The sequence below is a fragment of the Aotus nancymaae genome, unplaced genomic scaffold, assembly GCF_030222135.1.
Source record: "Aotus nancymaae isolate 86718 unplaced genomic scaffold, 86718_ANA_hifiasm-v0.15.2.pri h1tg000076l, whole genome shotgun sequence".
Lineage (NCBI taxonomy): Eukaryota > Metazoa > Chordata > Mammalia > Primates > Aotidae > Aotus > Aotus nancymaae.
Window position 1 is genome coordinate 16,032,722 of NW_026988491.1, and position 27,768 is coordinate 16,060,489.

General features: G+C 46.3%; 3 protein-coding genes across 9 annotated transcripts in view; 1 reads left to right on the forward strand and 2 right to left on the reverse strand.

Annotated features, from left to right (window-relative positions):
- Positions 1–10,025, reverse strand: part of L3MBTL2 (L3MBTL histone methyl-lysine binding protein 2) — a 26,356-nt gene extending 16,331 nt beyond the window's left edge. For both annotated transcript variants that reach the window (XM_012476662.3, XM_012476661.3), the window contains exons 1-3: positions 9,929–10,025; positions 5,314–5,551; positions 2,572–2,705 (exon numbers count right to left, since the gene is read on the reverse strand). In XM_012476662.3, the coding sequence (XP_012332085.2) occupies positions 2,572–2,705; positions 5,314–5,551; positions 9,929–9,952 (396 nt within the window). In that variant the 5' untranslated portion in view covers positions 9,953–10,025. The remainder of the gene's footprint in view (positions 1–2,571; positions 2,706–5,313; positions 5,552–9,928) is intronic.
- Positions 10,026–12,197: 2,172 nt separating this feature from the next.
- Positions 12,198–12,584, reverse strand: LOC135271313 (translation machinery-associated protein 7-like). The gene has a single exon (XM_064368344.1). The coding sequence runs from the start codon at positions 12,548–12,550 to the stop codon at positions 12,356–12,358; it is 195 nt and encodes a 64-aa protein (XP_064224414.1). The 5' UTR covers positions 12,551–12,584; the 3' UTR covers positions 12,198–12,355.
- A 10,792-nt stretch (positions 12,585–23,376) lies between these two features.
- Positions 23,377–27,768, forward strand: part of LOC135271259 (polyglutamylase complex subunit TTLL1-like) — a 49,244-nt gene continuing 44,852 nt past the window's right edge. For 3 of the 6 annotated variants that reach the window (XM_064368116.1, XM_064368112.1, XM_064368115.1), the window contains exon 1: positions 23,986–24,066. Coding sequence is in view for 2 of the 6 variants with exons in the window: in XM_064368111.1 (XP_064224181.1) it covers positions 23,949–24,066 (118 nt within the window). In the remaining 4 variants the exon portion in view is untranslated. Of the gene's footprint in view, positions 24,067–27,768 lie in introns of all 6 variants that reach the window. The other 3 variants (XM_064368111.1, XM_064368113.1, XM_064368114.1) reach the window with 2 other exon arrangements.

A 27,768-nucleotide genomic window follows, 5' to 3' on the forward strand; every position in this document is an offset into this window, starting at 1 on the left:
CTTTTGGGCTTCAGTTTCTTCATTTGTGAAACAGTGACAACAATAGCAATGCTGAGCTCAGGGAGTGGTTGTGGGGAAGGGTCGGGGGTGCAGGGCAGGGCTGCAGGGCAGGGAGGGAACCATATTCTATCTTTGAAACTTCCGTGCCCTCCCAGATTCAAGTCTCAGTCATCTTCCTCCAGTGTCCCTACAGATAGATCCAAAAAAAGAAAAAAAACAATGGGCTTCACAGGGGGCCAGAAACGCTCTGAATGGGAGGCAACCTACTATACATACGACAATGTTCGGGAGAGGGTCCATGGCTTTCATCAGGTGCTCAAAGGGGGTCCTCCCCCAAATGTAAAGGCCACTGATCTAGTCTGTATTTTGTAACTTAAACACTGACCAGGAGGGCCAGGGATTTACTAAAGAGATCAGTGAAGCTGAAGCAGAAATCTAGGTTTAAGCCCGCAACAAACATGGGGGCTAATCCCAGTTCTAAAATTTTCAGTTGTTTACCTTTAAGTGAGTTACTAAAATTTCTGAGCCTTTAAAAAGGAATTTTTTGGGCCGGGCACGGTGGCTCAAGCCTGTAATCCCAGCACTTTGGGAGGCCCAGACAGGCGGATCACAAAGTCAGGAGTTCAAGACCAGCCTGACCAATATGGTGAAACCCCGTCTCTACTAAAAATACAAAAATTAGCTGGGCATGTGTGGCACCCACCTGTAATCCCAGCTACTCGGGAGGCTGAGGCAGGAGAATCACTTGAATCTGGGAGGCGGAGGCTGCAGTGAGCCAAGGCCACTGCACTCCAGCCTGGATGACAGAGCAAGACTCCATCTCAAAAAAAAAAAAAAAAAAAAGAATTTTTTTGGCCGGGTGCAGTGGCTCATGCCTGTAATCCCTGCATTTTGGGAGCCCGAGGTGGGCGGATCACAAGGTCAGAAATTTTTTGTTGTTTTTTTTTGAAAAATTGTTATTTGGTAAAAAAGCTTCTGAATTTAATAAAGAAATGGCAATAACTGTTACATACAGTAATTCAAAATCTTTTCACTAAGCACCAAACAGGATAGTTCTCAATCTTTTAATCAAGAACCTCTTTGAAAGAATACCTAAAACCTAATCAGTTTATTTAGGTTTTTAATCAAGAAATATAAAGCTGCCAATCAGAGTTTCTAATTACCATGAGATGATCAGGTTAACAACCTTGAGGTCATAGCAGTCATAGCATATGAGCTTTTCAAAGCTTTGTTTAATCTATACATCCTAACTGAGGGGATTTGCTGGTGTCAGGCTGGTAATCACAAATCCATTTGCCAGATAAGGTCAGGAGTTTGAGACCAACCTGGCCAACATAACGAAACCCTGTCTCTACTAAAAATTAGCTGGGAGTGTTGGTGGGCACCTATAATCCCAGCCACTTGGGAGGCTGAGGCAGGGGAATCACTTGAACCTGGGAGGTGGAGGTTGCAGTAAGCCAAGATTGTGCCACTGTACTCCAGCCCAGGTGACAGTGTGAGATTCTGTCTCAAAAAAAAAAAAAAAAGGAATTTTTTTAAAAATCAATTTTTTTAGGGTCACTGATTTGACTGAGAATGTCAAGCCCTTACCAAGTACTCCCAAACTGTAGCTATTAATATTACCAATATTATTATTAGCTCTTTGAGAAGAGGGATCTTTCTGTGTCTTGACTAAAATCTACAAAATGGGGGAAACAATGGTAATTGTCTCACAAAGGCAATACAGTGTATGAAGCAGGAAGAGAACGATCTGGCGCACAGCAATATCCAATAAACGTTGGTGGTTCTCAAGGTTTGCTGCACAGGAAGATCACCTGGGGCGTTCTTTAATCTCTGTCCAGGCTATACTCCATCCCAATTAAATCAGAACCTTGGGGAGTAGGACCGAAGCATCAGTATTTTTTAATTAAAACTTTCCAGGTGATCCCAACATGCAGGCTAATTTGGGAAGCAGCGTTGCGGATGGTGGTCACAGCTACTGGGAAACAATCTAAGACCAGGCCCCTGAAGTTGGGTTCCAGCCTCAGTTCCACCACTCTCTTCCTACAGAGCCACACCAGGTATGTCATTCTACCTCCTTGGACTTCCGTATACTTATCAATAAATGTGTGGGTTCAACACCACATTCAATAATCTTTCCATGTCTCAAAAATTGGCAAGACTTTCTAGGTAGCTGCCTGTGACATGGAGTCACACGAGGCATGGTCTTCCTGAAGTCACCATGGCCGGTGAACCTTGGGTCTGTTTCCCAGCTTTCTTTCAAAGGATTTATACAAGTGTGGGGTGAAGACCAAGGGTGTCCGACTCCCCCAGGGTTCTTTTTTAAAACGTACTGAATACCCTAGACTCTGGGGGATGAGGGTAGGGAATGGAGGGTAGCTTCAGGAATCTATAATTTAACAAGCTCTATAAATGGATTCTTCTGTCCTCTCAAGTTTGAGAACATAATAAATACCAGATGGCCACAAGCAAGGAGCTTTTCAAACCTTCCTGGCCCTTGCCTTCAGTCAATTGGTGGCTCCTGTCTCAGCACCGAGGGCCCCGGGGAGGACCAAAGTAGCTGCCTCTCACCTGTAATCTGGCCAAGATACTGGCTTTCTTCGAGTTGGAGGAGTAGCTCCTGGAGCAGGAGACGCTGCAGAACCTCTTGGTCTTGGAGAAGAAGGCTTCCCTTGTACCCACGATACCACACATCTCACAGACAGCTGGGAAGAGAACTTAGCACATGACTCACCTGCTACAGCCACCTCAAAGCAAACAAAATGATGGGCCCTTCAAGACCTGGGGCACTGCGTTCACCAGGTGAGCCCCTGCACTAACAAAGGCTAATGGAGTAAGAGGAGGAATGGGAGGTACTGGTGTGTACATCTGAATCTGCCTGAACAAAGTGCTGCTGCTTGGCCTCTCTTGACTACATATGTCAACAGAGGGGCTAATGGAAACCCCTGAGGACGACTTGGGGTACAGGTGAGTGCTGAAAAGTTTGTGAGAGGAAAGTGAGAAGAGGCCAGGTGTGGTAGCTCCCGTCTGTAATCCCAGCACTATGGGAGGCCAAGGAGGGAGGGGTGCTTGAGGGCAGGAATTTGAGACCATCATGGAGAACATAGCAAGATCTTGTTGCAAAAAAAAAATGGCCAGGTGTGATGGCACATGCCTGTTTTCCTGGCTACTTGGGAGGTTAAAGCAGGAGGATTGCTTGAGCCCAGGAGGTTGAGGCTGCAGTGACCGAGGATCACACAACTGTACCTCTAGCCCGGGCAACACGGTTAAAACAGTCTCAAAAAATTTATAGGAAGAAAAAGTGCCAAAATCACTTACCTCTGTGGTTCTATTTTTCATCTATATAGTAAGGAGACTGAACTAGATCAGTGTTTTAATCCTGACTTCACTATTAGACCCACCCCGGGAGCTTTTAAAAATGCCCCAGCTAGCTGGGGGCGGTGGCTCACACCTGTAATCCCAGCACTTTGGGAGGCAAGGTGGGTGGATTACCTGAGGTCAGGAGTTTTTGACCAGCCTGGCCAACATGACGAAACCCTGTCTCTACTAAAAATACAAAAAATTAGCCGAGCATGGTGGTAGGCAACTGTAATTTCAGCTACTTAGGAGGCTGAGGCAGGAGAATCCCTTAAACCTGGGAGGCAGAGGTTGCAGCGAGCTGAGGTTGCACCACTGCACTCCAGCCTGGGCAACAAGAGCGAAACTCCATCTCAAAAAAAAAAAAAAAGCCTGAGCCTAAGATATTAATGAATTGGTCTGTGATGGGATACTGGCACCTGTGGTTTGTTAAAAGCTCCCCAGACGATTCTAATATGCAGAAGCCCTGGTCTAAGCGGTCTCTAATGGTTCCTTCTAGTTCTAAATACTAAGATTCTAAGAGAAGGTTTGGAAGAAGATAGGGGGAAAGATAAAAGGCAAGAGACAAAAAGAAGACAAGATGAACAGAAAGGAAATAAGAGTCAACTGCAAAGAGTCTTAGATGACTCTTCTAACGAGTTTGGAGCTGGGTGCGCTGGCTCACTCCTGTAATCCTAGCACTTTGGGAAGCCAAGGTGGGTGGATCACTTGAGCTTGTTCTAACGAGTTTGGAGCTGGGTGCGCTGGCTCACTCCTGTAATCCTAGCACTTTGGGAAGCCAAGGTGGGTGGATCACTTGAGCTTGGGAGTTCAAGACCAGCCTGGGCAACATGACAAAACCCTGTCTCTACAAAAAAAATACAAAAATTAGACAGGCATGGTGGCATACGCCTGTAGTCACAGCTACTCAAGAGGTTGAGGTGAAAGGATTGCCTGAGCCAAGGAGGTCAAGGCTGCAGTGAGCAGCCACTGCACTCTAGCCTGGGTGACACAGTGAGACCCTGTCTCAAAACAAAAGTGTTTGGGATCCAAGGGATGGCAGTGTCATCACAGACTAGCCTGCCTCTCTTCACAGGCAGCCCACACATTGGTGGCCCTGACACAGGGGTTCAGCAGCTGTGCAAGCAACACATTTCTGAAGACAATTGGCCTCCAGATGATCCATAGGGATTCTCATCTGCCCACCCCCAACCCAATCCTTCTACTCAGGGTCACTTTATCGTGTATTACCTCCCCACCCCCACCCAGACTTCCAAGCCACAAGCTATTTGTCCCTTCTCGGAAAGTAACCAAAACACTTTAGGTTTCCCATCTTTTCAATATCCAAGTTGGAAATCCACGGCATACTTATACAAATGTAAAAGCAGCACCGTGTTACTAACTGGCATCTAATCTGTGGTGAATAAACATTAGTCATATGAAGAATGAATGAAATCACAATTCAAAATTAGACTGGGGCTGGGCACAATGGCTCACTCCTGTAATTCCAGCAATTTGGGAGGCTGAGGTCAGTGAGTCACCTGAGTTCAGGAGTTCGAGACTAGCCTGGCCAACATGGTGGAACTCCGACCCTACTAAAAATACAAAAATTACCCGGGTATGGTGGCAGGTGCCTGTAGTCCTAGCTACTTGGAAGTCTGAGGCACGAGAATCGCCTGAACTTGGGAGGCGGAGATTGCAATGAGCCAAGATAATGCCACTGCACTCCATCCTGGGTGACAGAGACTCAGCCACACCCCCGCAAAAAAAAAAAATTAGACTGCAGCAGAGGAAGTAACGTTGTGGCTTCTTGTGCTTCTGTCTCCCTTACTGGTCCTTAGACATCTGATCCCCTAGACATCAGAGAAAACAGCCTTTTACACCTGGATAGCTCTGCCCATATAGCCTATATCCAGCCCCCTCTTCCTCTATCATCTCCTGACTCTTCTCTATCCTCAGGGGACACTCTGAAGGCACCTGGCTCAGAACCACTGCCATCCAAGGATCGAGGAGTCCCAGGGCTGAGCAAATGCAGCGGGGAGGTTGGCAGTTCCCCTGCTTCCCGATCCTCATTTTCTGCTTCACTTGACTCCTCGAGATAGGAGCTGCTCTCACTGCCCACACTGCTGTTATAACTGCGGAAACTATCATAGCCACCAAACAGCTCCAAGTCATCATCTTCTTCTTCCTCCATTGGTTCTGAAGATGGGGTCTCCTAGTGGAGGATGACACAAACCAGAGAGAATTATGATTGGCTTTAGTGCATGGGGGAGGAGCTGCAGATCTGCTATCAGCCCCCTTGCACTTTTGGGAATCTTCCAAATACTCCTTTTATAAACACCAGGAGCATTACTCCTATTCACACATTTCTCTACTACGACTAAATACAACAGCTTAACAAGACATAAAATAGGTGTTAGGAAGTCACCAGGCTCCTCTGTGGACTTATAAATGATGATACTTTAACATGGTTCAAACAAAATACTGTGTAACAATGTGGGCTGGGTGCGGTTGCTCACGCCTGTAATCCCAGCACTTTGGGAGGCTGAGGAGGCAGATCACCTGAGGTCAGGAGTTAGAGACCAGCCTGGCCAACATGGTAAAACCCCATCTCTACTAAAAAATACAAAAAAAAATTAGCTGGGTGTGGTGGAAGCTGGGGCAGAGAATCACTTGAACCCAGCAGGAGGAGGTTGCAGTGAATTGAGATTGCACCACTGCACTCCAGCCTGGGTGACAGAGGAAGACTTTGTCTCAAAAAAAAAAAAGAAAAAAAAATATCCTAAGGTACTTCACAAAGATTTTCTGGGGTAGAAGACATATATTAAAAATTAATTCTTCTGGGCCAGGTGCAGTGGCTGATGTCTGTAATCCCAGCACTTTGGGAGGCCGAGGCAGGTGGACTGCCTGAGGTCAGAAGTTTGAGACCAGCCTGGCCAGCATGGTGAAGCCCGGTGTCTACTAAAAATACCAAAAATTAGATTGGTATGGTCGCAGGTGCCTGTAATCCCAGCTACTCGGGAAGCTGAGGCAGGAGAATTGCTTGAACCCAGGAGGTGGAGGTTGTAGTGAGCCGAGATGGCACCATTGCACTCCAGCCTGCAGTCCAACAGAGCGAGACTCTGTCTCAAAAAAAAAAAAAAAAATTCTTCCTGTTCAATATACATCAAAATGATCTCAACTCAAACAATTTAAGTCAGAGAAAAGTTAATTTGGGACCCACAGTGCTCCAAAAAGGATCAGAGAGGCAGATGACACACAGATAACTGTGGCATCTTGGTGTATACCACAGCGCTAGAATATATGAATCTACCTAGAATGTAATAGAAAATGTGTGAAGAGGCTGGGTATGGTGGTTCACATCTGTAATCCCAGCACTTTGGGAGGCTGAGGCAGGAGGACTGCTTTAGCCAAGGAGTTTGAGAACAGCCCTGGCAACACAACAAGCCCCCATCTCTACAAAAGAAAAAAAAAATTAGGTGTGGTGGCACGTGCCTGTAGTCCCATCTCCTTGGAACTGAGGTGGAAGGATTGCTTGAGCCCGGGAGGTCAAGGCTGTAGTGAGCCATAATCATGCCACTACAATCCAGCCTGGGCAAGAGAGTGAGATCTTGTCTCAAAAGAAAGCCGGGTGGTGGTAGCATGCACCTGTAGTTCTAGCTACTTAGGAGGCTGCCCTTGAGCCTGGGAGGTCAAGGCTGCACTGAGTCATGATCACACCAAGGTATTCCAGCCTGGACAACAGAGGAAGACACTGTCTCAAAGGAAAAAAAAAGGCGTTAAGAAAGGTGAAGAGTTGATGGCCGGGCAGTGGCTCACGCCTGTAATCCCAGCACTTTGGGAGGCCAAGGTGGGTGGATCATGGGGTCAGGAGATCGAGACCATCCTGGCCATGGTGAAACCCCGTCTCTACTAAAAAATACAAAATATTAGCCAGGCATGGTGGCGCGCGCCTGCAGTCCCAGCTACTCAGGAGGCTGAGGCAGGGAAATCGCTTGAACCCAGGAGATGGAGGTTGCAGTGAGCCAAGATCGCATTACTGCACTCTAGCCCGGGGCTCAAATACCATTTCCAGTGCTTACTTGCTGTATGACCTGCAGCAAGTCAATTTTACAGTGCTTCAGTTTCCGCATCTGTACAATGAGGATAGTACCACCTATTTCATAGGATTTAGGGGCTGGCCATGGTGGCTCATGCCCCTTTAACCCAGCCCCTATAAACCCAGCACTTTGGGAGGCCGAGACAGGAGGACTGCTTGAGCCTGGGAGTTCAAGACCAGACTGGGCAACATAGGGAGACCCTTGTCTCCACAAAAAATGCAAAAAATTAGCTGGGCATGGTGGTTAGGGAGGCTGAGATGGGGTGGGAGGATCTCTTGAGCCAAGGAGCTCAAGGCTGCAGTGAGCTATGATTGTACCACTGCACTCCAGCCTCAGTAACAGAGAGCAACCCTGTCTCAAAAGGATTTGGGGGAGAAGTAAGAGACAATACTGGCAAAACACTCAGAATAGTAACTTGCGGCTGGGCGCGTGGTTCACGCCTGTAATCCCAGTACTTTGGGAGGCCAAGGCAGGCGCATCACAAGGTCAAGAGATGGAGACCATCCTGGCCAATGTGGTGAAACCCCATCTCTACTAAAAATACAAAAACTAGCCGGGTGTGGTAGCCTGTAATCCCAGCTACTTGGGAGGCTGAGGCAGGAGAATAGCTTGAACCCGGGAGGCAGAGACTGCAGTGAGCCAAGATAGAGCCACTGCACTCCAGCTTGGTAACAGAGCAAGACTCTGTCTCAAAGGAAAAAAAAGTCACTTGCATATAGTAAGTGGTCAATAAAGGTTGCCAGTTCTTGCTAGTTGAAAGCATAGACTCTGGTTTGCCTGGGATTGAATACTGGCTCTACCTCTTACTGTATGATTTTGTGCATTTTTTATCTTGCTGCCCTCAGTTTCTTCATGGTTACGAGATAATCTTTCTTTCTTTCTTTCTTTCTTTTTTTTGAGACGGAGTTTCGCTCTTGTTACCCAGGCTGGAGTGCAATGGCGCGATCTCGGCTCACCGCAACCTCCGCCTCCTGGGTTCAAGCAATTATCCTGCCTCAGCCTCCCGAGTAGCTGGGACTACAGGTGCGCGCCACCATGCCCAGCTAATTTTTGTATTTTTTTTTAAGTAGAGACGGGGTTTCACCTTGTTAATCAGGATGGTCTCGATCTCTTGCCTCATGATCCACCGGCCTCGCCTCCCAAAGTGCTGGGATTATAGGCGTGAGCCGCCGCGCCCGGCCTGAGATAATCTTTCTTTAGAGAATCGTTGTGAAGACTGAGATAAGATATGTAAAGCCTAGTTCTATTTCCAGCAGTCAATAACAGCTTTAAAAGTGTGACCTGCTATTCTTCTCCACATTATTATTCTCCTTTACCCTTGCAGAATGTTTGAGCTATTCCACTTTATATTTGCAACTACACATGCAAATATGCTAGAAAGGAAACAATTCAAATATAGGTACCCTTGTCAGGCAGGTTGGCAGAGACCACCTGTAGTCCCAGCTACTTGGGAGGGTGAGGTGTGAAGATTGCTTGAGCCCAAGAGTTCGAGGCTGCCATGTGTTGTCATGCCTGTAAGTAGCCACTGCGCTCCAGCCAGGGGAACATAGGGACACCCCGTCTCTTAAAAATATAAGGTGCCGAATGATTAATGGATGAGGCCGGGTGCCGTGGCTCACACCTGTAATCCCAGCACTTTGGGAGGCCAAGGTGGGCAGATCACTTGTCAGGAGTTTGAGACCAGTCTGATCAACATGGTGAAACTTAGTCTCTACGAAAAATGCAAAAATTAGCCAGGTGTGGTGGCGCATCCCTGTAATGTCAGCTACTTGGGAGGTGGAGAGAGGAGAATTGCTTGAACCCAGGAGATGAAGGTTGCAGTGAGCCGATATCGCACCACTATATTCCAGCCTGGGCGACAAAGCGAGACTCTGTCTCAAAAAAAAAAAAAAAAAAAAAAAGAGTGGAGTCCAGATTGCAGTACAGTGGGACTGCATAACGGCAAAGTTTTGGAGGTGGACCGACTTAATGCCAACCTCCTTCACTTTCCACCTGGGGTAACTTCCTGGGGCGTCGCACCACCTCTAAGCCTCAGTGGCTTGAACGACAAAGACGAAAGAGTAATACAGGATTGCTGTGGGTGTACTGGAAGATAATGCACGTGAACGTTACAGACAAGGAGTGTTCACTCAACTTTAATCTCCCTTCACTTCCCACCTCATGTAACAGGCCTCACAAGCCCTAAAGAACACGGCCACCAGACAAAGAGGACAAAGAAGATTCAGGAGCTCTCAGATCCTAAACCTAGTTCCCCTTCCCCCAGGCCAGGGACTCCTGTTCCTCCCTGAACGCCTTGCCGAACGTTGGCCCAGCAGTAAAGGAACAAAAAGTAAAGCCAATCGCCTCTGGCCCTGGCTCAGTTTAACTATCTCAGTTTATCCATCCTTCCACCCTCCACCCTCCAGGCGTCGCTAAAAGGCCTCAAGAAGGGTCCACGGAGCAAGGCTCTCGGGGTTCCCTTTCCCAGTCACGCTAAGTCCTCTCCCTCTCACCTCATTACGCTGGGGCTTCTCCATGAGACCTAATTCAGTTTCTCCAAGCGTCACCAAATGCGGGAAGCCATATTGGCCTCGTCGCTCTCCGTGAGAGCAGTCATTGGTCGCCTCCCTGAGCCGCGGGCCAATCACGCTGCAGGAAGGAGAAAAAGCCGGTTCCGTGCCTGCTCACGCCCTCCCCTCCCTGTGGGCGGGGAAGCCGCGGGCGGTTGTGGGAATTGTAGTTCGCCCTGGGTGTGCAGGGTGGGGCGTTACCGTAGCGACGTGTAAATCAGGGGCGCCGACCCTGGCGCGCCTCACCCCAACTGTTCCAATTAGGCCAACCTCTTGACTTCACCTCTTTATTCTTCACTAAACGGTTATTGCGCACCTATAATAGTCACTGTTCCAGATTCCAGGAATAACCTTGGGGGTACTTTCCCGGGTTAGACATTTAAGGTGCCCTTTTGCTGGGATGCATAGCAGAGGAATTCATTTCCAACTCAGGCAGAAACTGGAATACTCCAGATTTTTAAAAAAAGAAAAGGAAAGAAAGAAAAAAGAAACTGGGATGCCGTGCGCGCGGTATCTTAAATGTACAACCCCTCCTGGGTTCAGGCAATTCTCCTGCCTCAGCCTCCCGAGTAGCTGGGATTAGAGGCACGCGCCACCGTGCCCAGCTAATTTTTTATATTAGTAGAGACGGGGTTTCACCATGTTGACCAGGATGGTCTCCTGTGTTTTCTTGAGACGAAGTCTCGCTCTTTTGTCCAGGCTGGAGTGCAGTGGCGCGAACTCGGTTGACTGCAACCTCCGCCTCCCAGGTTCAAGTGATTCTCCTGCCTCAGCCTCCCGAGTAGCTGAGATTACAGGCACGTGCCACTACTCCCGGCTAATTTTGTATTTTTAGTAGAGACGGGGTTTCTCCATGTTGGCCAGGCTGATCTCAAACTCCTGACCTCAGGTGATCTGCCCATCTCGGCCTCGCAAAGTGCTGGGATTACAGACATTAGCCACCGCGCGCGGCCAGAAACTGTAATATTCTTTTCTTTTCTTTTCTTCTTCTTTTTTTTAAATCATTTGTATTATTTTTATTTTGAGACCGAGTCTCACTGTGATGCCCTGGCTGGAGTGCAGTGGCAGGAACTCAACTCACTGTAACCTCCACCTCTCAGGTTCGAGTAATTCTCTGCCTCAGCCTCCCAAGTAGCTGGGATTACAGGTGTCTGCCACCACGCCCGACTAATTGTTGTATTTTTTAGTAGAGACAGGGTTTCATCATCTTGGCCAGGCTGGTCTTGACCTCCTGACCTTGTGATCCACCTGCCTCAGCCTCCCAAAGTGCTGGGATTCCAGTTGTGAGCCACTGTGCCCAGCTGAAACTGGAATATTCTTATGCTCAATGCTATAAGTGTCCAGCCTGCTCAAAATCTTGCAGCATTCCTCCTTCACCACTCTCTCCTGGGTAAAAACCTCGAATCTGAGGCTGTCTGCCTCATCCCATCAGGGTTTTCCACACCTCCTTACACACCTTGAGTTCTAGGTGCTCTTGTGGAGTTTACAAGTATCTTCTCAAACCCTTACATATCCTATCACGGTTTGAAAGAAGAGGGACTGGTGGCTCTTCAGGTTTAGACACTTTCCAAGCTCACACAGGATTGGGATTCCAAATTTATACTATTTCTTTCCCCACACTATGCTATGTCCCGATGAATTAATTGAGACTCTAAATACAATATGTAGAGGCCGAATACATATAAAATATATGCCTAAATTTGAGATCCACCATGGAAATGTGAAACTCTTCTTCTTTGAGACAAGATCTTACTTTGTTGCCCAGGCTGCAGTGCAGCGGTGCTATCTCAGCTTACTGCAACCTCCACCTCTCAGGTTCAATCAGTTCTGGTGCCTCAGACACCCGAGTAGCTGGGATTACAAGCATATACCACGATGCCTGGCTAATTTTTTGTTGTTGTTGTTGTTTGTTTGTTTGTTTGTTTTTTGAGGCGGAGTTTCGCTCTTGTTACCCAGGCTGGAGTGCAATGGCGCGATCTCGGCTCACCGCAACCTCCGCCTCCTGGGTTCAGGCAATTCTCCTGCCTCAGCCTCCCGAATAGCTGGGATTACAGGCACGCGCCACCGTGCCCAGCTAATTTTTTATATTAGTAGAGACGGGGTTTCACCATGTTGACCAGGATGGTCTCGATCTCTTGACCTTGTGATCCACCCGCCTCGGCCTCCCAAAGTGCTGGGATTACAGGCTTGAGCCACCGCGCCCGGCTTTGTTTGTTTTTTTAATACAAAAGTTTATTCTTAAATGTACAACAGCTCCAAGACAACACTTAATTCCAGCTATAGGTGGCAAAAGATGCTATGGCAGGGAATACAGATGTTTAAATACAGATGAAATAAAGGGTCACCATCTCCTCAGCGACAAGGCACAGCTTACTTTTTGCCAGATTTCTTAATTCCACCTGTGGCCAGGGGCCCCTTCCCCGTGGCCTTTGCTTTTAGCTCTTCGAGTTTCTTCTGCTCTTCTTTTTGTTTCTGCTTGAAAGCCTTATCTTCCTCGTCCATCTCCTTGGCCTGCTTCTTGGGCTGTTTCAGGGGCTTCTTCTTGCCACCTTCCCGGCCGGACATGGCGCCTGCTGCCCCTTTCCCAGACCCTGCCACCGGAAACCTTTTTGTTTTTTTAGTAGAGGCAGGGTTTCGCTATGTTGGCCATGGCTGGTGCTTAGGATTTTTTAATGGATGGTCTCTACCCAGAAAAGAAGCCTGTACATGGTACCTGCCTTCTGCCCCTACTCACCAGGAAGAGTACTCTCCTTTACTGTTTTCTGGTGGCAAGGAGTCAGGCATGGCTTACACCAGGAGCACTGAGGGAATGGAAATCAGCGGCAAAGGGGACCTGGCATCCTTCCCTACTATTTGTAAGTAGATTATATCCAATTAACAGGTGAATGCACTGGGTATGGCACCTGCTCATGGGAAAAGGCTGTGGGTAGATGGTTCAGGCGCCAGCCCCTTGGTGGAACTGGCTTTTGTTTTTCGTTGTACCTAGTCATGGTGCACTGGATGGCAGATAACTGGAAGCAGAGTGGACATAGAGATTCGGAAGGAAGGAGACTTACATAGATTTCAGGACAACAGTGAGCTGCCAAGCACCAGACCAGGTGCTTTATCTCATTTGACCGTCTCGGTAACCTGTGAGGTAGGTGATACTGGTCCTCTTTAAACAGTTGAGGAAACTGAGGCTCTGAGATCAATTGATTTGTGATTCCACAGCTCTTGGGCTGTGAGCTGGCATTTGTATCAGGCTACAAGTTGAGGCTACGCTTCCGTTCTTGAGACTTGGCATCCACACCTATGTGTCCCCAAGGGTGAGGAGGCCATTTCTCTCATGGGCTTTTCTCTTTTCTTCTTTCAGCATATGCCGTGCCCCTAGACGGTAAGCCCTGCGCTAGACGTCAAGGAAACAAGGGCAATGAGGAATGATGGAGATGGGAATGGGGGACCGGCACAGGCCCAAGACTGGAGTGTAACAGGCCTGTTTCTGTGTCAGTTACAGGGAGAGCAGCCAACCCACTCTGGGTTTGTGGGGGCAGGGGGCCATACCTGGCATGAGTGTGGGGCTTGCCACACCTGGGTGGAGACAGACAGGTATGTTGGCTGGAGAGCTTGCCTGCAAGCCTTGTAGCTATCAAATATGTAAATTCCAAAGTGTATATGTAGAGTTTCTTATTTAATGAAACATTTGAAAAATGAATAGGAAAAGCATCTGTAGTCTTTTGCTCAATGTGAAGTTAAAGGAGGAAGCTTCAGTGGAGCCTTGTTGACAAAGACAGTGTGGTACAGATTCCCAGTTGCATAATTCGGAGCAGTGGGGAAGTTTTGACCTGTGTTTTGCAAGATGCTTGTCAATTCCTGGGTAAGTGGAAGTAATGAAGTTGCTCAGGAGGGATTGTCTTGTGGGTGAGACCTGTGGCAGTGTCTGTCATTTTGAATCTTCTGTTCTGAAAATACTTTTTACAGTGTCTTCGGCCTTTTTTGTTTTTAAAGATTGTTTTTAAAAACACTGCTTCTGGCTTTCTCTCCTTATCTTTCAGTAATTTTGTTGCAGGGCATTTTGGACAGGAATATTTCACAGAAATTCTTGTTTGAGCTGACATTTATGTCCCAGATTTGTTTGCTGCAGTATATGGGCAGATATATATGACTGCCTGTCAAAGGTCTTACTTCCATATTGACCCCAGCCATAAAAGTCATCATAAATCTGGTTTAGAATGAACAATCCTCACATACTGTTTGTAATTTGAAAATCCAGGTGTGTGCTTTTATTTCTAGAATTTTGTCCTCTCTGAAATGGAAGGTGCTGTTCTGAAGCACATTCAAAACCATTCAAAAGCATGGTTGAGCTGGATGCAGTGGCATGCATCTGTAATCCACGTACACAGGAGGCCAAGGCGGGAGCATGGCTTCAGCCCAGGAGTTGAAGTCCGGCCTGGACAACATAAGAAAACACACACACACACACACACACACACACACACACACACACACACACGAAAGCGTGGCTAACTTTTCTTAGAGTGAGGCAGTAGACTTTGTGCTTCCAGGCATGGTCTCCAGGTCAGAAAGCCCAGGGGTGAAATTCTGCTTTGGCCCCATCCTTTATGTCCTTTATAAAAAGGAGTCAGTGACAGTGTGGTCTTCTTTTTAAAATTTAGCCAAGGAAGATGAAGCCTAAAGAAATAAAATGATTTATTAAAATCTCAAAGCAAGCAAGCACCTGGAAATGAAGGCAGGGCCTTGTGTAAGCTGACTTTTTATTTTGCTGGAATTCTGTGTGTGCAGAAAAGTTGCAAAACGAACAGAGACCGTTCCTACCTTTCTCTAATGTTAACTTCGGGTGCAGAGCTACAACTTCAGGTTTCCCAGTGCACAGTCCTTATCATATCTTTTTTTTTCTAGATATATAAGGAACTATTTCTGTAAAACGGTGGTGGTTTAAAGTATTTTTATCATATGGTGATTTGTAATGCCACCTTCTTTTATTGTTTTTAGCTTAGCATTAGCTAAGACCCTCAGAAGCTGCTGAGTGGTGAGAGATGGTGCAGGGGTGAGCTGGAGCAGAGAAGGCTGTGGAGAGGCTGGGGGCAGGGCAGGGTGGTGCAGGGATCCTCAGTCTCTGTCTGACCGCCCAGCTGTGGGTGGCGTGGGGAGGCGCTGCAGGCCAGTCTCAGATCTCATTGTCAGCACTGCTTGTTATCACAAGCACTCCGTGTCTGGTGGTACACCATGGAGCACCTCGGGTGACCGTCAGCTTACACAGGGCCCTGCCTTCATTTCCAGATGCTTGCTTGCTTGCTTTGAGATTTTAACAAATCACTTTATTTCTTGAGGCTTCATCTTCCTTGGCTAAATTTTAAAAAGAAGACCACATTGTCACTGACTCCTTTTTGCAAAGGACGTAATGAATATTTGTTAAACTTTTATATTATTATTTCTATAAGAAACTTTTTATTTTGCAAGAATTCTGTATGTGCAGAAAAGTTGCAAAATGAATACAGACAGTTCCTGCATGCCTTTCGCCTGGCGTTCTCTAATGTTAACATTTTGTGTAACCACAGCTTATTTTTTGAAATTAAGAAATTAACATTGATGCAGTATTACTAAATAAACTATAGACTTGATTTGGATTTCACCAGTTTTCTCCCTGATGTTCTCTTGCAGTTCTAGGATCCTGTCCAGGTTCTCGATGATTTTTCCCTAGTATTAGATTGGTGGATGAATTTCGGAGAGTCCCACAGAGGTGAAGTGCCCTTCTTATTACGTCATCTCAGGAGGCACCTGATACTGCCATGACTCATCACCGTGATGTTAACCTTGTGGGTTTACTGCAGTCATTCTTGGTTTTGCATGTGATTCAGGTGGCGCTGATTTCCCACAAGCTTGCCGATCCCTTCAGGCCAGGGCCCTGCTCTACTTGCTGTATGCCTCTTGCCCGAGTGAGGACTTGGGCTGTGGGTGCCAGTGTTGAAGGGGGCACACCAGGTCAGGTGGAGATGCATTTGAGTTGCGTGATGCTTGTGAGCATTCTATAGTTTTCACATCACAGGTAAAACAGGATTGGCATGTGTTGATAATCGTTGAAACGGAGGGGGGTCATTCTCATTACTTTTTCTTTTTTTTTTTATTTTTATTTTAGAGCCAGGATCTCACTCTGTAGCTCAGGCTAGAGTGCAGTGGTGGGATCATGGCTCACTGCAGCCCCACCCTCCTGAGTAGCTGGGACCACAGCTGTGCACTATCATGTCCTGCTAATTTTTAAAATTTTTTCCATAGAGATGGGTTCTCTCCATGTCACCCAGGCTGGTCTCTAACACATGGGCTCAAGCCATCCTCCTTGCCTTGGCCTCTCAAAGTGCTAGGATTACAGGTGTGAGCCACCGCACCTGGCCCAGTCTGAGAAATTCTATGACAGGCTGCCTGCAAGCTGGAGACCCAGGGATGTGGATCGTGTAGCTCAGTCCACGTTTGAGGGCCCCAGAACCAGAGAAGCCAATCATGTAGCTCTCAGTCCAGTGCTGAAGGCCTAAGAACCCAGGGCTGCTGGTGTAAGTCCTGGAGTCCAAAGGCTGGCAAGCTTGGAGTTCTGTGGTCCAAGGCAGGAGACGAGTGGACATTGATAGACACATTTGCCCTTTTCCTGTTTTTGTTCTCTCCAGCCTTCCGGCAGATTGGATGGTGCCTGCCCTCATTGATGGTGACTCTTCCCCACCTCATCCACTCAGACACACATGCTAGTGTCTTCTGGAAGCAGCCTCCTCACAGACACACCCTAGAATCATGCTTTACTAGGTTTCTAGGTTTTCCTAGGTATTCCAGTTGAGTTAACACCTAAAACTAACTATGACACATGCCAGGTATTCAAAATCTTGAATAAGGGTCCAAAATGCTTCCAATTTCTTTCCCCGTCTCTCTCTCTCTCTTTTTTTTTTGAAATGGAATCTTGCTCTGTTGCCAGGCTGGAGTGCAGTGGTGCGGTCTGGGCTCACTGCAACCTTTGCCTCCCAGGTTCAAGCGATTCTCCTGCCTCTCAGCCTCCCAAGTAGCTGGGACTACAGGTGTGTGCCACGACGCCCAGCTAATTTTTGTATTTTTAGTAGAGACAGAGTTTCACCGTGTTGGCCAGAATGGTCTCTCTCTTTCTTGATCTCGTAGTCCACCCGCCTCAGCCTCCTAAAGTGTTGGGATTATAGGTGTGAGTCACCGCACCTGGCCCAGGGTGGCTCTGTTTACTTGGTTCATGAAACGTATGAAAGGCTGACAAGTAGGATTTGAAAATAGCCACTACACTATTCTCAACCAAAAGAAAAATATGAAAAAGATTGACCTATCACATTGTTACATAATCCATTTATGATTATACTAGGTTTCTAGAATTTAAGATTTACTTATCATTTGAAGACAAAGAAAAACTAATATGTTAAATTATCATATTGGATTTTACTGGTTTACTGTCTAGCAGCCATTGAAAGTTGTCGCTGACCTTGCCACTTCCAGGTCCCTGAGCTGTCACTGTCATACCTTTCATTGAGGTGCTAGTGGGAAGAACCCAGGCTAGCCTGGTTGGAAAGTGGACCATTTGGATCCTCTACCAAACTCATTGTAGAAGATCAGTTATTCTAAGAATTGAAACCCAGTAAATACACTTGGGCCAAAATGACACAGAACTTATATTAATCTTTTGAATCTGAGGCACTTTGTAGTTCTTGGTTAATGTCAGTCACCATGTATTGCAGATGCTGAGTAGGAAGGAAGCTCTGTTACTAGATTTCTGCTGGGGGCTTTTCTTCCTTTTCTCTGGGTTTTCTTCTTACCTTCTTTCCCCCTCCTTCTCCCCACTTCTTTCTCTTTATTGAGCTATTAATTTACATACAATTGAATGCGTCCTTTTAGAGCTTTGATAAGTGGAAACACCTGTGTAGCGGCTGACTCAGTCAAGACAGAGTATTTCCATTGCTCCAGAAGTTCCTTGTGTCCCTTTTCAGTCAGTCCCCCACCCTGCCCCCTGGCCCTGGCAGACATTGATCTGTCACTGCATATTGGTTTGCTTGGTTTCGAATTTCATCCACATAGACACACACAGTGTGTGCTATTTTACATCTGGCCACTTTGCTCAGCATAATGATTTTGTGATTTCATCCATGTTACATCTGTCAGTAGCTCATTCCTTTTTATTGCCGAGTGATTTCCAGCTGTGCGCCGCTGCTGCACACAGTTGGGTTTTGATGTCCTGTATAGAGATGTGTGACAGAAACCTAGGTGCTACACAGGGGTATATGCATGGTCTCCCCAGCTTTCAGCAGCTTGTGAGCCAGGCAGAGAGAATTAGCAAATAAACGAACCCGATTTTTGGGGAATCTTCTTTTTTATCCAAGCCATGGATCTTGCTAGTCCTTGGCTAGTTTGGTTTCTCAGAACAACACTATTCTGGTTACCCCTGGCTTGTGTCAGCCTGTAGGATCTTGGTGTTTGCCTTTCTGGAGATGGAGAGTTACAAATTCTTAATGGAAAAGGCTTGTGGTCAGAGCAGCTCCTTTTGGTCTTTTGCATAACTTTGTTTTCCCTGCTGCTGATGAATCACCTGGCTCTGTGTTTGGGGCATACTAAGTTCAGAGACCCAGGTACATAGGAACTGTAGAGCCTGCCCAGTGCCAGGCTGCCAGGTACCCCACCTCCTACGCCAGACACCTGCCACTGAGATCTGCTGCGTTGCCCTTGCCCTGTCCCGGCTCAGATGTTAGTTTCAGCCCCCTAGGGGAAGACTGAGAGAGCACAGAACTGCAGTCTGCGGTATTCTATTAATCCAATTACTGTATGCCCATAATCACTTTAAGAATCCCTTTTTTTTTTTTTGAGACAGAGTCTCTCTCTGTTGCCCAGACTAGAGTGCAGTGGTGTGATCTTGGCTCACTGGAACCTCCACTTCCTGTGTTCAAGTGATTCTCTTGCCTCAGCCTCCTGAGTAGCTGGGATTACAGGCATGCGCTATCATGCCCAGTTAATTTTTGTGTTTTTAGTAGAGACGGGGTTTCACCATGTTGGCCAGGCTGATCTCAAACTCCTGACCTCAAGTGATCCCCCTGCCTCAGCCTCCCAAAGTGTTGGGAATACAGGCATGAGCCACTGCACTCAGCCAAGAATCACCTTGTAAAACACAATGGCTGCTGAGGGCTGGGGGAAGGGTTGGGGATAGAGGGATGATAGCTAAAGGGTACAGGGTTTCTCTTTGAGGTGATGAAAATGTCCTGTACTTATGGTGGTGATGGTTGTACACACCTGTGAATCCACTAAATAACATTGAATTGTGCCCTTTAAATGAGTGAATTGTGTGGCACGTGAATTGCATCTCAATAAAGCTGTTTTTTTGTTTGTCTTCTTTCTTTAAAGGCAGTATTAGAGCAATGACAGACCAGAAGAAGAGTGGTGGAAAAAGATTACATTGTAGAAATTTTATTGTTTCCAAATGACACGACTTATTGCCAGATATCCTAACTTTCCTAGCAGGTCCAGTTCCTTGGGAAGGGTGGGTGTGGTAGAGAGAGGAGGGCCTTTGTATCATGTGGGTCTGAGTGTGGATCCCATTCTGCCCTTATTAGCTGGGTGACCTTGGGCAGATTGCTTACGCTTTTCGGTGGTTTCGCTCCCTCTAAAACAGGGCTGGGAGTACCTATCTTACAGTGTTTCAGAAGAGCATGGTAAATGTGGTAAAAGCAGCCTTTTTTTTTTTTTTTTTTTTAGACGGAGTCTCGTTGTGTTGCCAGGCTGGAGTGCAAGTGCAGTGGCGTGATCTCAGCTCACTGCAACCTCCATCTCCTGGGTTCAAGCGATTCTTCTGCCTCAGCCTCCCAAGTAGCTGGGACTACAGACGCATGCCACCACACCCAGCTAAATTTTTTGTATTTTTAGTAGAAACGGGGTTTCACCATGTTGGCCAGGATGGTCTCGATCTCTTGACCTTGTGATCCGCCCACCTTGGCCTCCCAAAGTGTTGGGATTACAGGTATGAGCCACCACACCCAGCATAAAAGCAGTCATTGTTACCATGTGACAATCATGTAACGAAAGGCCTCAGATAGAAGCAGCAGCCCTGCTGGGTCCCGTCCTGTGTTTGAGTCCTGCTAGGATGATGAATTGGCCTACTGGAGCTGCACTGGGCGCTGGGCTAATGAATCCCCATGAGAAGTACTGCTGTTTGTGTCGTTTGCCGCCTCTCCAGGGGCCCTGAACTGATGGATGGCGCTGCTGGTCTTTAGCTAACTTAGTGGACTCTCTTTCTGAATTTTCTTTCCCCTTAGTCCACATGGTTTGAGTGGGCTGGTTGAACACTCTTGGAGAACCAACACGAGATGTCTCCTCCTTTGGGAAACCTTCCCTGACCCTGCTCCGTGCTTTAGGTCATGGCTCCCTTTGCCGTGTCCTGCAGCGGGTGGGACACACTGGACTCTAGGTTTTATCCACTCATCTCATTTTATTTATTTGCACTTCTGCTCAGCCTGTACATTGTGGTGCAGGGCAGGGACCTTGGCTGCTTTAACTATGGGGCCGTAAGCACTGTGGCTGGCATTAATGTTTGTTGAATGATTGTTCGGTGGCTTCCAGTCTTTGATGACAGAAGCCAGATCAGAACTGGAATTCCAGCTTAGGTGCTGCATGCCAGAGGCTAGTAGATGAGCTTCCCTGAGCATTGTTTCTGTCCTAGCATCACCTAGAGGATGGTTGGGTGGCTGTCCCACCGCCTGGGACAGGAGAGCTGCCTGAGTCAGTCTTGTCTTCTGCCATAGTCCACCTTTCCTGCCTGGAGTCCACTAGTGAGGTGTGGCTGACATTATGGGCAGGGAGAGGGTGTCCTTAGCACACTGGAAATCTGGTCTGATGACTTCCTAGTTCCACTACTATTCACTGGAATTTTTTTTTCTTCCCCACCTTGCTCTGGTAACTGGGTACTTGGGGCAGGACCCACAATGCCTCCACCTCCCGCCAGGCATCCGGGCTGCACTTTGCCTGAGGGCATGTGAGGGCGGCTGTGAGTGGCTACTGCTGGTGCTGGGTTGGCCTTCCCTTGCCCTGGGCTGGATGTGGCCCTCACCCTCCACCCCACAACCCCAGTTCTGCCTTGGGCCCTCTTCTCCTTTTCCAAGTTCACCTTTTAATTAAGCAGGAACTATATCCAAGACCCAGTTCTGATCCTTGAGGGAAGTCAGGATGTGGGGGCAGTGTCGTGTAGCTGGCCTCTGGAGGCTGGCTGCCTGGGCTCACAGGCTGGCTCTCCCTGCACCAGCTGTGGGACACTTAGCAAGTTACGTAACATCTCACCTGGGAAATGGAGATAACAGTGCTTACCCCACCTAGAGCTGTTTTCATGATTAGCCAGAAATAAAGTAAGTGCTGTGTAAATGTTTATTGAGAAGCCTATTTGTTGGATTTAAAAAAAGAGAGTGAGTCTCTTAAACAGCCCTCCCATAAGATGGATGGTGCTTTTTTCTGGCACCCTGGCTTGGGGGAGGGGACAGGTAGACAAGTTTTGTATTTTTTAGTAGCGATGTAGTTTCACCATGTTGGCCAGGCTGGTCTCAGACTTGCTTCCCTAGAACTCAGGTGCTGCTTCTTTCTTAGTGCGGTGAGTGCTTGCCAGCTGTGGCAGGCAAGGCACTGTTGTGTTCATCTTCTGTAGCGGTGCAGTGGATTTAACTAAGCTGACTACAGGACATAGTGAAATATGTGTTGACTTCTCTGCTTTTTTGGTGAAGAACTGTGTGGGGAGGGGTGGTAAATAATTTCCTGAGTAGTGTAAATTATTATCATGTGTCAAGTAGGAGAGTCTCATGTTATGTGGTCTTTGCTTTTACTGGTATTTTTCCATTAAGGAATTTCTGTTTTTTGTGAGACAGGATCTCACTCTATCACCCAGGCTGGAGTGTTGTGGCATGATCTCTGCTCATTGCAACCTCTGCCTCCTGGGGTCAAGTGATTCTTGTGCCTCAGCCTCCCAAGTAGCTGGGATTATAGCCATGTGCCACTAAAACTGGCTAATTTTTGTATTTTTTTGTAGAGATGAGGTTTCACTATGTTGGCCAGGCTGGTCTCCAACTCCTGGCTTCAAGTGAAGAGGGAGACCCAGGCATCTCAGATCAACTTGCCCTTTTTCCTAAGACTGTAAACTTCCCCTTTTCATACCTAAGACTGTAAACTGAAGCCCTTTTCATATGTAATTCCTGAGACTGTAAACTGAGATCCTTTTCATATGTAATTCCTAAGACTGTAAACTGAAGCCCTTTTCATATGTAATTCCTGAGACTGTAAACCGAGACCCTTTTCATATGTTAAGCTATAAACCTAAGATCCTTCCACGTGTAACATCTAAGGTATAAGCCTATATAAAGATAGAACCTTCCTTTGTTAGGAGAGCTTGGCTGTTAGGCAACTATGCCACCTTGCTCCCGGCCGAATAAACTCCTTCCTCCTGTATTTGGTGTCTGAGAGATCCATTTCCTGCGGCCGCTCCTGCTACACAAGCAATCCATTTGCCTCGGCCTCCCAAAGTGCTGGGACTACAGGTGTGAGCCACCAGGCCCAGTCTAAGGAATTTCTAAACACAAGATTTTCAAAAGAGATTTTTAACCTATTTCGTTTCGTGTTATAAGGTGAGACTAGGTGGCTGTTTTTAACTGAACATTTTTGAATGAATATAATTAGCAAGAACACTGGTAAATAGTGGATACCCACTTAGCACAGTTTCCTCTTGCAGTATGTTATTTTGCCAATCACGTATTCTCCCGTCCCCACATTACATCCCCTTGGGCCATGCTGAAAGGAGGAAACTGCCCTGAAGTGGCCCTGCCCTGGCCTTTGCCACTCAATCCTGGTTTGCCATGGGTGACGGGAAAGTGTGCATGTGTGTCTTCCAGGAGAGAATCTAGGGGAAATTGATCTTGAAATATTTGTTTCCTGTCTGTTTTTGCAGATTAGTTTCCATATCTACTCTTTCCTCTAGTGTATGTATGTTTTGATATTGTATGAGATTTTACAGAGTTTTATTGAATAATATGCATACCCAAAGTGCACAGATCTCAAATGTGCATATTAGTGAATTTTCACAAGTGCAGCACACCTATAGCCAGTTCAAGAGCCGCAACACGGCTCCAAAACCCTCCTGGCGCCCCTTCCTGCCTGGCTCCTACTCTCTCCTCCCTGTCCTGGCTTCAAAGGGTGCAGCTTAGTTGCTACTCCTCTTGTGCTTGATCTGAAGGGAATCATGCAGTACGTATTCTTGTAGGCACAGCATTTTAAAATCTTTCTCTCCTCACCTAAAGTTTTTTTGTTATTTTTTTCTTCACTTTAATTTTTTTGTAAAAATTGAAGAAGCGAGGTGTTTTTGTTTTTATTTCTGTGTAATCACACTTGAGTGTTTGAGTGTCCTAGTTCTTAGGAGACAGTCGTGCTGCTGAGAGACCCTACCTGTCTCCAGGGGACTCCATGTCCCCAGTCCTGTCTCCTGCCTGAGGCCTCCTGTTCATCTGCTGACAAGCATTGCCTTGGTGTGTGTAGTCACAGAAGGTAGTTGAGTCCACATACAGGGACAGTGTAAGATTATCCTGTACAAGCAAGTCCCTGTCCCACCTACTGCTGTGGCACCCAGCCCCTTACATGCGGAGCAGGTCGTCTTTTTTCTCTTGTGAGCAGGAGGATCCCAAACACAAAAAAGATTCGAAGACTCTCATGTATGGTGTAAGTTAGTTTGTATATAAGTTGATTTTTTGTGTGTTGGGGAGGGAGTAGTAGGAATTTTATTCTCAGACCTCTTCTCCCTGATTTTCCATGGAAATACTGAAATTTCTCTTTGCCCACTTTCTGAAAAGAGAGCTCTTCCGTGGTGGCCACAGCAGGCAGGAGCGTGCAGTCTGGGAACCTGGGGCTGTACAGTGAATGCAGCAGTGTAAGGGAATGACCTTATCTCAGCAGCCAACAGGAAATGATGAAATGTGCTGGGAGAATTCAGCTGAGAGACAGAGGTCAGACATGCCAGCGGGTTGGGAAGAGGCAGGTACGGAAGCTGAGCTGCAAAGTTAGCCGGCATCTGGTAGAAAAACGTGAGTGTGCTGTTTAAGGCTTGCGTCTCCTTTAAAGTAGACCTCTTTGAAAGTAGATTTTTCATGGATTTGTTTTCTTTCCACAGAGTGACTGATTTAACAGAACTCTTACCTTCTGTGCAAGCGCACCTAGTTTTAGAGTTCCTTGATGGAAATGTTCAACTAGTTCATTATTAACTGAGCAATGCAGAATGCTTTGTCCAAGAAAATGTCAGAGTGAGTGAGTGATTTTCTTGGAGAATAGATTTCAGCTTGAACAAATGAGGGATTGTGTTTTATAATGTTTGATTCTGGTTTTAGAACATACGTGCTGTTTCCTTTCCAGATAGATGCAATAACTTTGCACCTTTGATTTGGCTTGTTTGAGACTAGCTGACATACTTGAGCTGTATTTTTTTCTTACCGAGTAGCTAAATGAGTTACTTGAGTTAGCTGTGAATAGAGGGCTTCCCCCTCCTACTTTAAGGCATTAATGTTTATTACATGCTGCCATTTTCTTTCTTTACAGCCAAATCTCATCTACAAACACGGAAGTGGGGACTTGAGAGAGAAAAAACAAATTAGCTTTTCCAGGAGACTGTAATTGCTGTTTTCATGACTGTCTACCGTAGACTCTGAATTCATGTGCCACCGTTCCAGGCCCCCTCCCCATCCTCCTCCTCAGTTCTTCTCATTTCTCATCCCAGCTGAACCCTGTGCCCTTGCCCCCATCTCCCCAGGGCTATCACTAGACACTTGTATGTTTTTGTTGGGTAACATATTGTTTTAATAACTGAACAGCCTTATATACATATTTAATTATTTCTTAGAAGTCATATTCTGGAATTGAAAAACAATGGCTCTCGCTTTATTGATATGGTGCTGTAATTCTAATAAGATTTTAAAAATCCTGATACTTAAGTGATCCATTGCTCAGTGAATTATACTTACTGGATTACCTATTGCTGTTAAAAAGGCAACACATCAGCCTCCCTTGTAGCTGGGACCCTAGGAGCGTGCCACCACGCCTGGCTAATATTTTTGTATTTTTAGTAGAGACCAGGTTTCTCCACGTTGGCCAGGATGGTCTCGATCTCTTGACCTCGTGTTCCAACTGTCTCAGCCTCCCAAAGTGCTAGGATTACAGGACTGAGCCATCTCGCCCGGCCTTTATTTGTTTATTTACATAATTACTGATTTATTTACTTAGAGGCAGGAAGGCCGGCTTGCATTTATTTATTTATATTTTTACTTATTTATTTAATTATTTTCATTTTATTATTTTTTTAAGTAGAGACAGTGATTCTTTCACCATCTTGGCCAGGCTGCTCTCAATGTCCTGCCCTCAAGTGATCCGCCTGCCTTGGCCTCCAAAGTGCTTGGATTGCAGACGTGAGCCACTACGTCCGGCTGATTTGTTTATTTATTTTAGACGGAGTCTTGCTCTGTCACCAGGCTGGAGTGCACTGGCCCAATCTTGGCTTACTGCAACATCTGCCTCCTGGGTTCAAGCAATTCTTCTTCCTCAACCTCCAGAGTATCTGGGACCACAGGCAAGTACCACTGCGCCTGGCTAATATTTTTGCATTTTTAGTAAAGATGGGGTTTCACCATGTCGGCCAGAATGGTCTCAATCTCTTGACCTCGTGATCTGCCCGTCTCGGCCTCCCAAGGTGCTGGGATTACAGGCTTTAGCCACCGCACCCGGCCTTTATTTATTTATTTACTTAGTGGCAGGCAGGCCGCCTGGCATTTATTTATTTATATAAATCTATATTTATTTATTTATTTATTTATTTTCATCTTATTATTTTTTTAAATAGAGACAGGGTTCCTTTCACCACTTGGCAAGGCTGGTCTCGATGTCCTGACCTCGTGATCCACCCATCTTGGCCTCCCAAGGTGCTGGGAGGTGACAGTGTATTCTAGGACAGGATGGGTTTGAGATTCCTTGACATATCTGAGTGGAAAATTCTTGGAAGCATGAAGATACGCCAGGGCTCAGTGAGGACAAGAAGATAGGGAGTGTGGAGTCATCAGCTTGCAGGTGACAGCTGAAGTCATCCTCCCACTTCAGGAGAGAAGCACCCAAGCAGAGGGCTGAGCCTCCTGGAGAACACGAACATTCCCAAGTGACCTGAAAGAGAATTCAGAGGAGGGGCAGAGGAAAACTTAAATGAAAGAGTGTGCTGTGGAGATAGCACTGTGATTCAGGGCTTGATCTTTGGAGGCCGACTGTCTGAATGATGGTTTTCTTTTCTGTAAATGACAGTAAAATTACCTACCCATGCATGGAAAAAAGTCCTCAACAAACTAAAAACAGGAAGGAACTTCATCAGCATGATAAAAAGCATCTGTGAAAACCTAGCAGTTAGCAGATTTAATGGTGCAAGACTAAATGCCTTTTCCCTAAGATTGGGAACAAGACAAGGATGGCCATGTTCACCTTTGGTTCTGGCCAGGACAACTAGGCGATCGATATATAAAAGGATCCAGGTTAGAAAGCAAGACTTAAAACTGTCTTACTTCTGAATGTCATGATTTTGTATACAGCAAATTCTATGGCATCCACATTAGAAAACAAAAAAAAAAAACAAAACAAAACTGTTCATGATAGGAAAGACTTGGAACCAACCCAATTGCCCATTAGTGATAGACTGGATAAGGAATATGTGGCACATATACAGCATGGAATACTATGCAGCCATAAAAAAGGATGAGTTCATGTCATTTGCAAGGACATGAATGAAGCTGGAAACCATCCTTCTCAGCAAAGTAACACAAGAACAGAAAACCAAACACCACATATTCTCACTCATAAGTGGGAGTTAAACAATGAGAACACATGGACACAGGGAGGAGAACATCACACACCAGAGACTCTTGGGTTGGGGGGCTAGGGGAGGGATAGCATTAGGAGAAATACCTAATGTAGATGACGTGGTGATGGATGCAGCCAACAACCATGGCACGTGTAAAGCTATGTAACAAACCTGCATGTTCTGCACATGTACCCCAGAACTTAAAGTACAATTAACAAAAAGAAAAAAAAACTAAGCTAGTTCACCACGTTCACAAAATCAGCATACATAAATCAGTTGTATTTCTGTGCACTAGCAATAAAAAATTCAAAAATGAAATTCATAAAATTATTTCATTTGCAATAGCATCTCAAAGAATAAAATACTCACTGTGGAAAGATACTAAAGAAGAACTAAATACGTGAAAGATATTCAATATTCATGGATCAGAAGACTAAATATTGTTGCCAGTACTCCTCAAATTAGTCTACATGTTCAACCTGATTCCTGTCAGAATCCCAGCTACCTTTTCTGCAGAAATTGACAAACTGTTTGTAAAATTCATGTGGAAAGGCAAAGGACACAGAATAAGCAAAATGATCCTGAAAGAAGAACAAAGTTGGAGGACTTATCTTCCTAATTTCTTTTTCTTTTTTTTTTTTGAGACAGAGTTTCGCTCTTGTTACCCAGGCTGGAGTGCAATGGTGCGATCTCGGCTCACCGCAACCTCTGCCTCCTGGGTTCAGGCAATTCTCCTGCCTCAGCCTCCTGAGTAGCTGGGATTACAGGCACGCGCCACCATGCCCAGCTAATTTTTTGTATTTTTTGTAGAGACGGCGTTTCACCATGTTGACGAGGATGGTCTCGATCTCTTGACCTCATGATCCACCCGCCTCGGCCTCCCAAAGTGCTGGGATTACAG

Excerpts from the sequence above, each read along its gene's own strand:
- LOC135271313 (XM_064368344.1), bottom strand. The coding sequence starts at position 12,550 with ATGTCCGGCCGGGAAGGTGGCAAGAAGAAGCCCCTGAAACAGCCCAAG.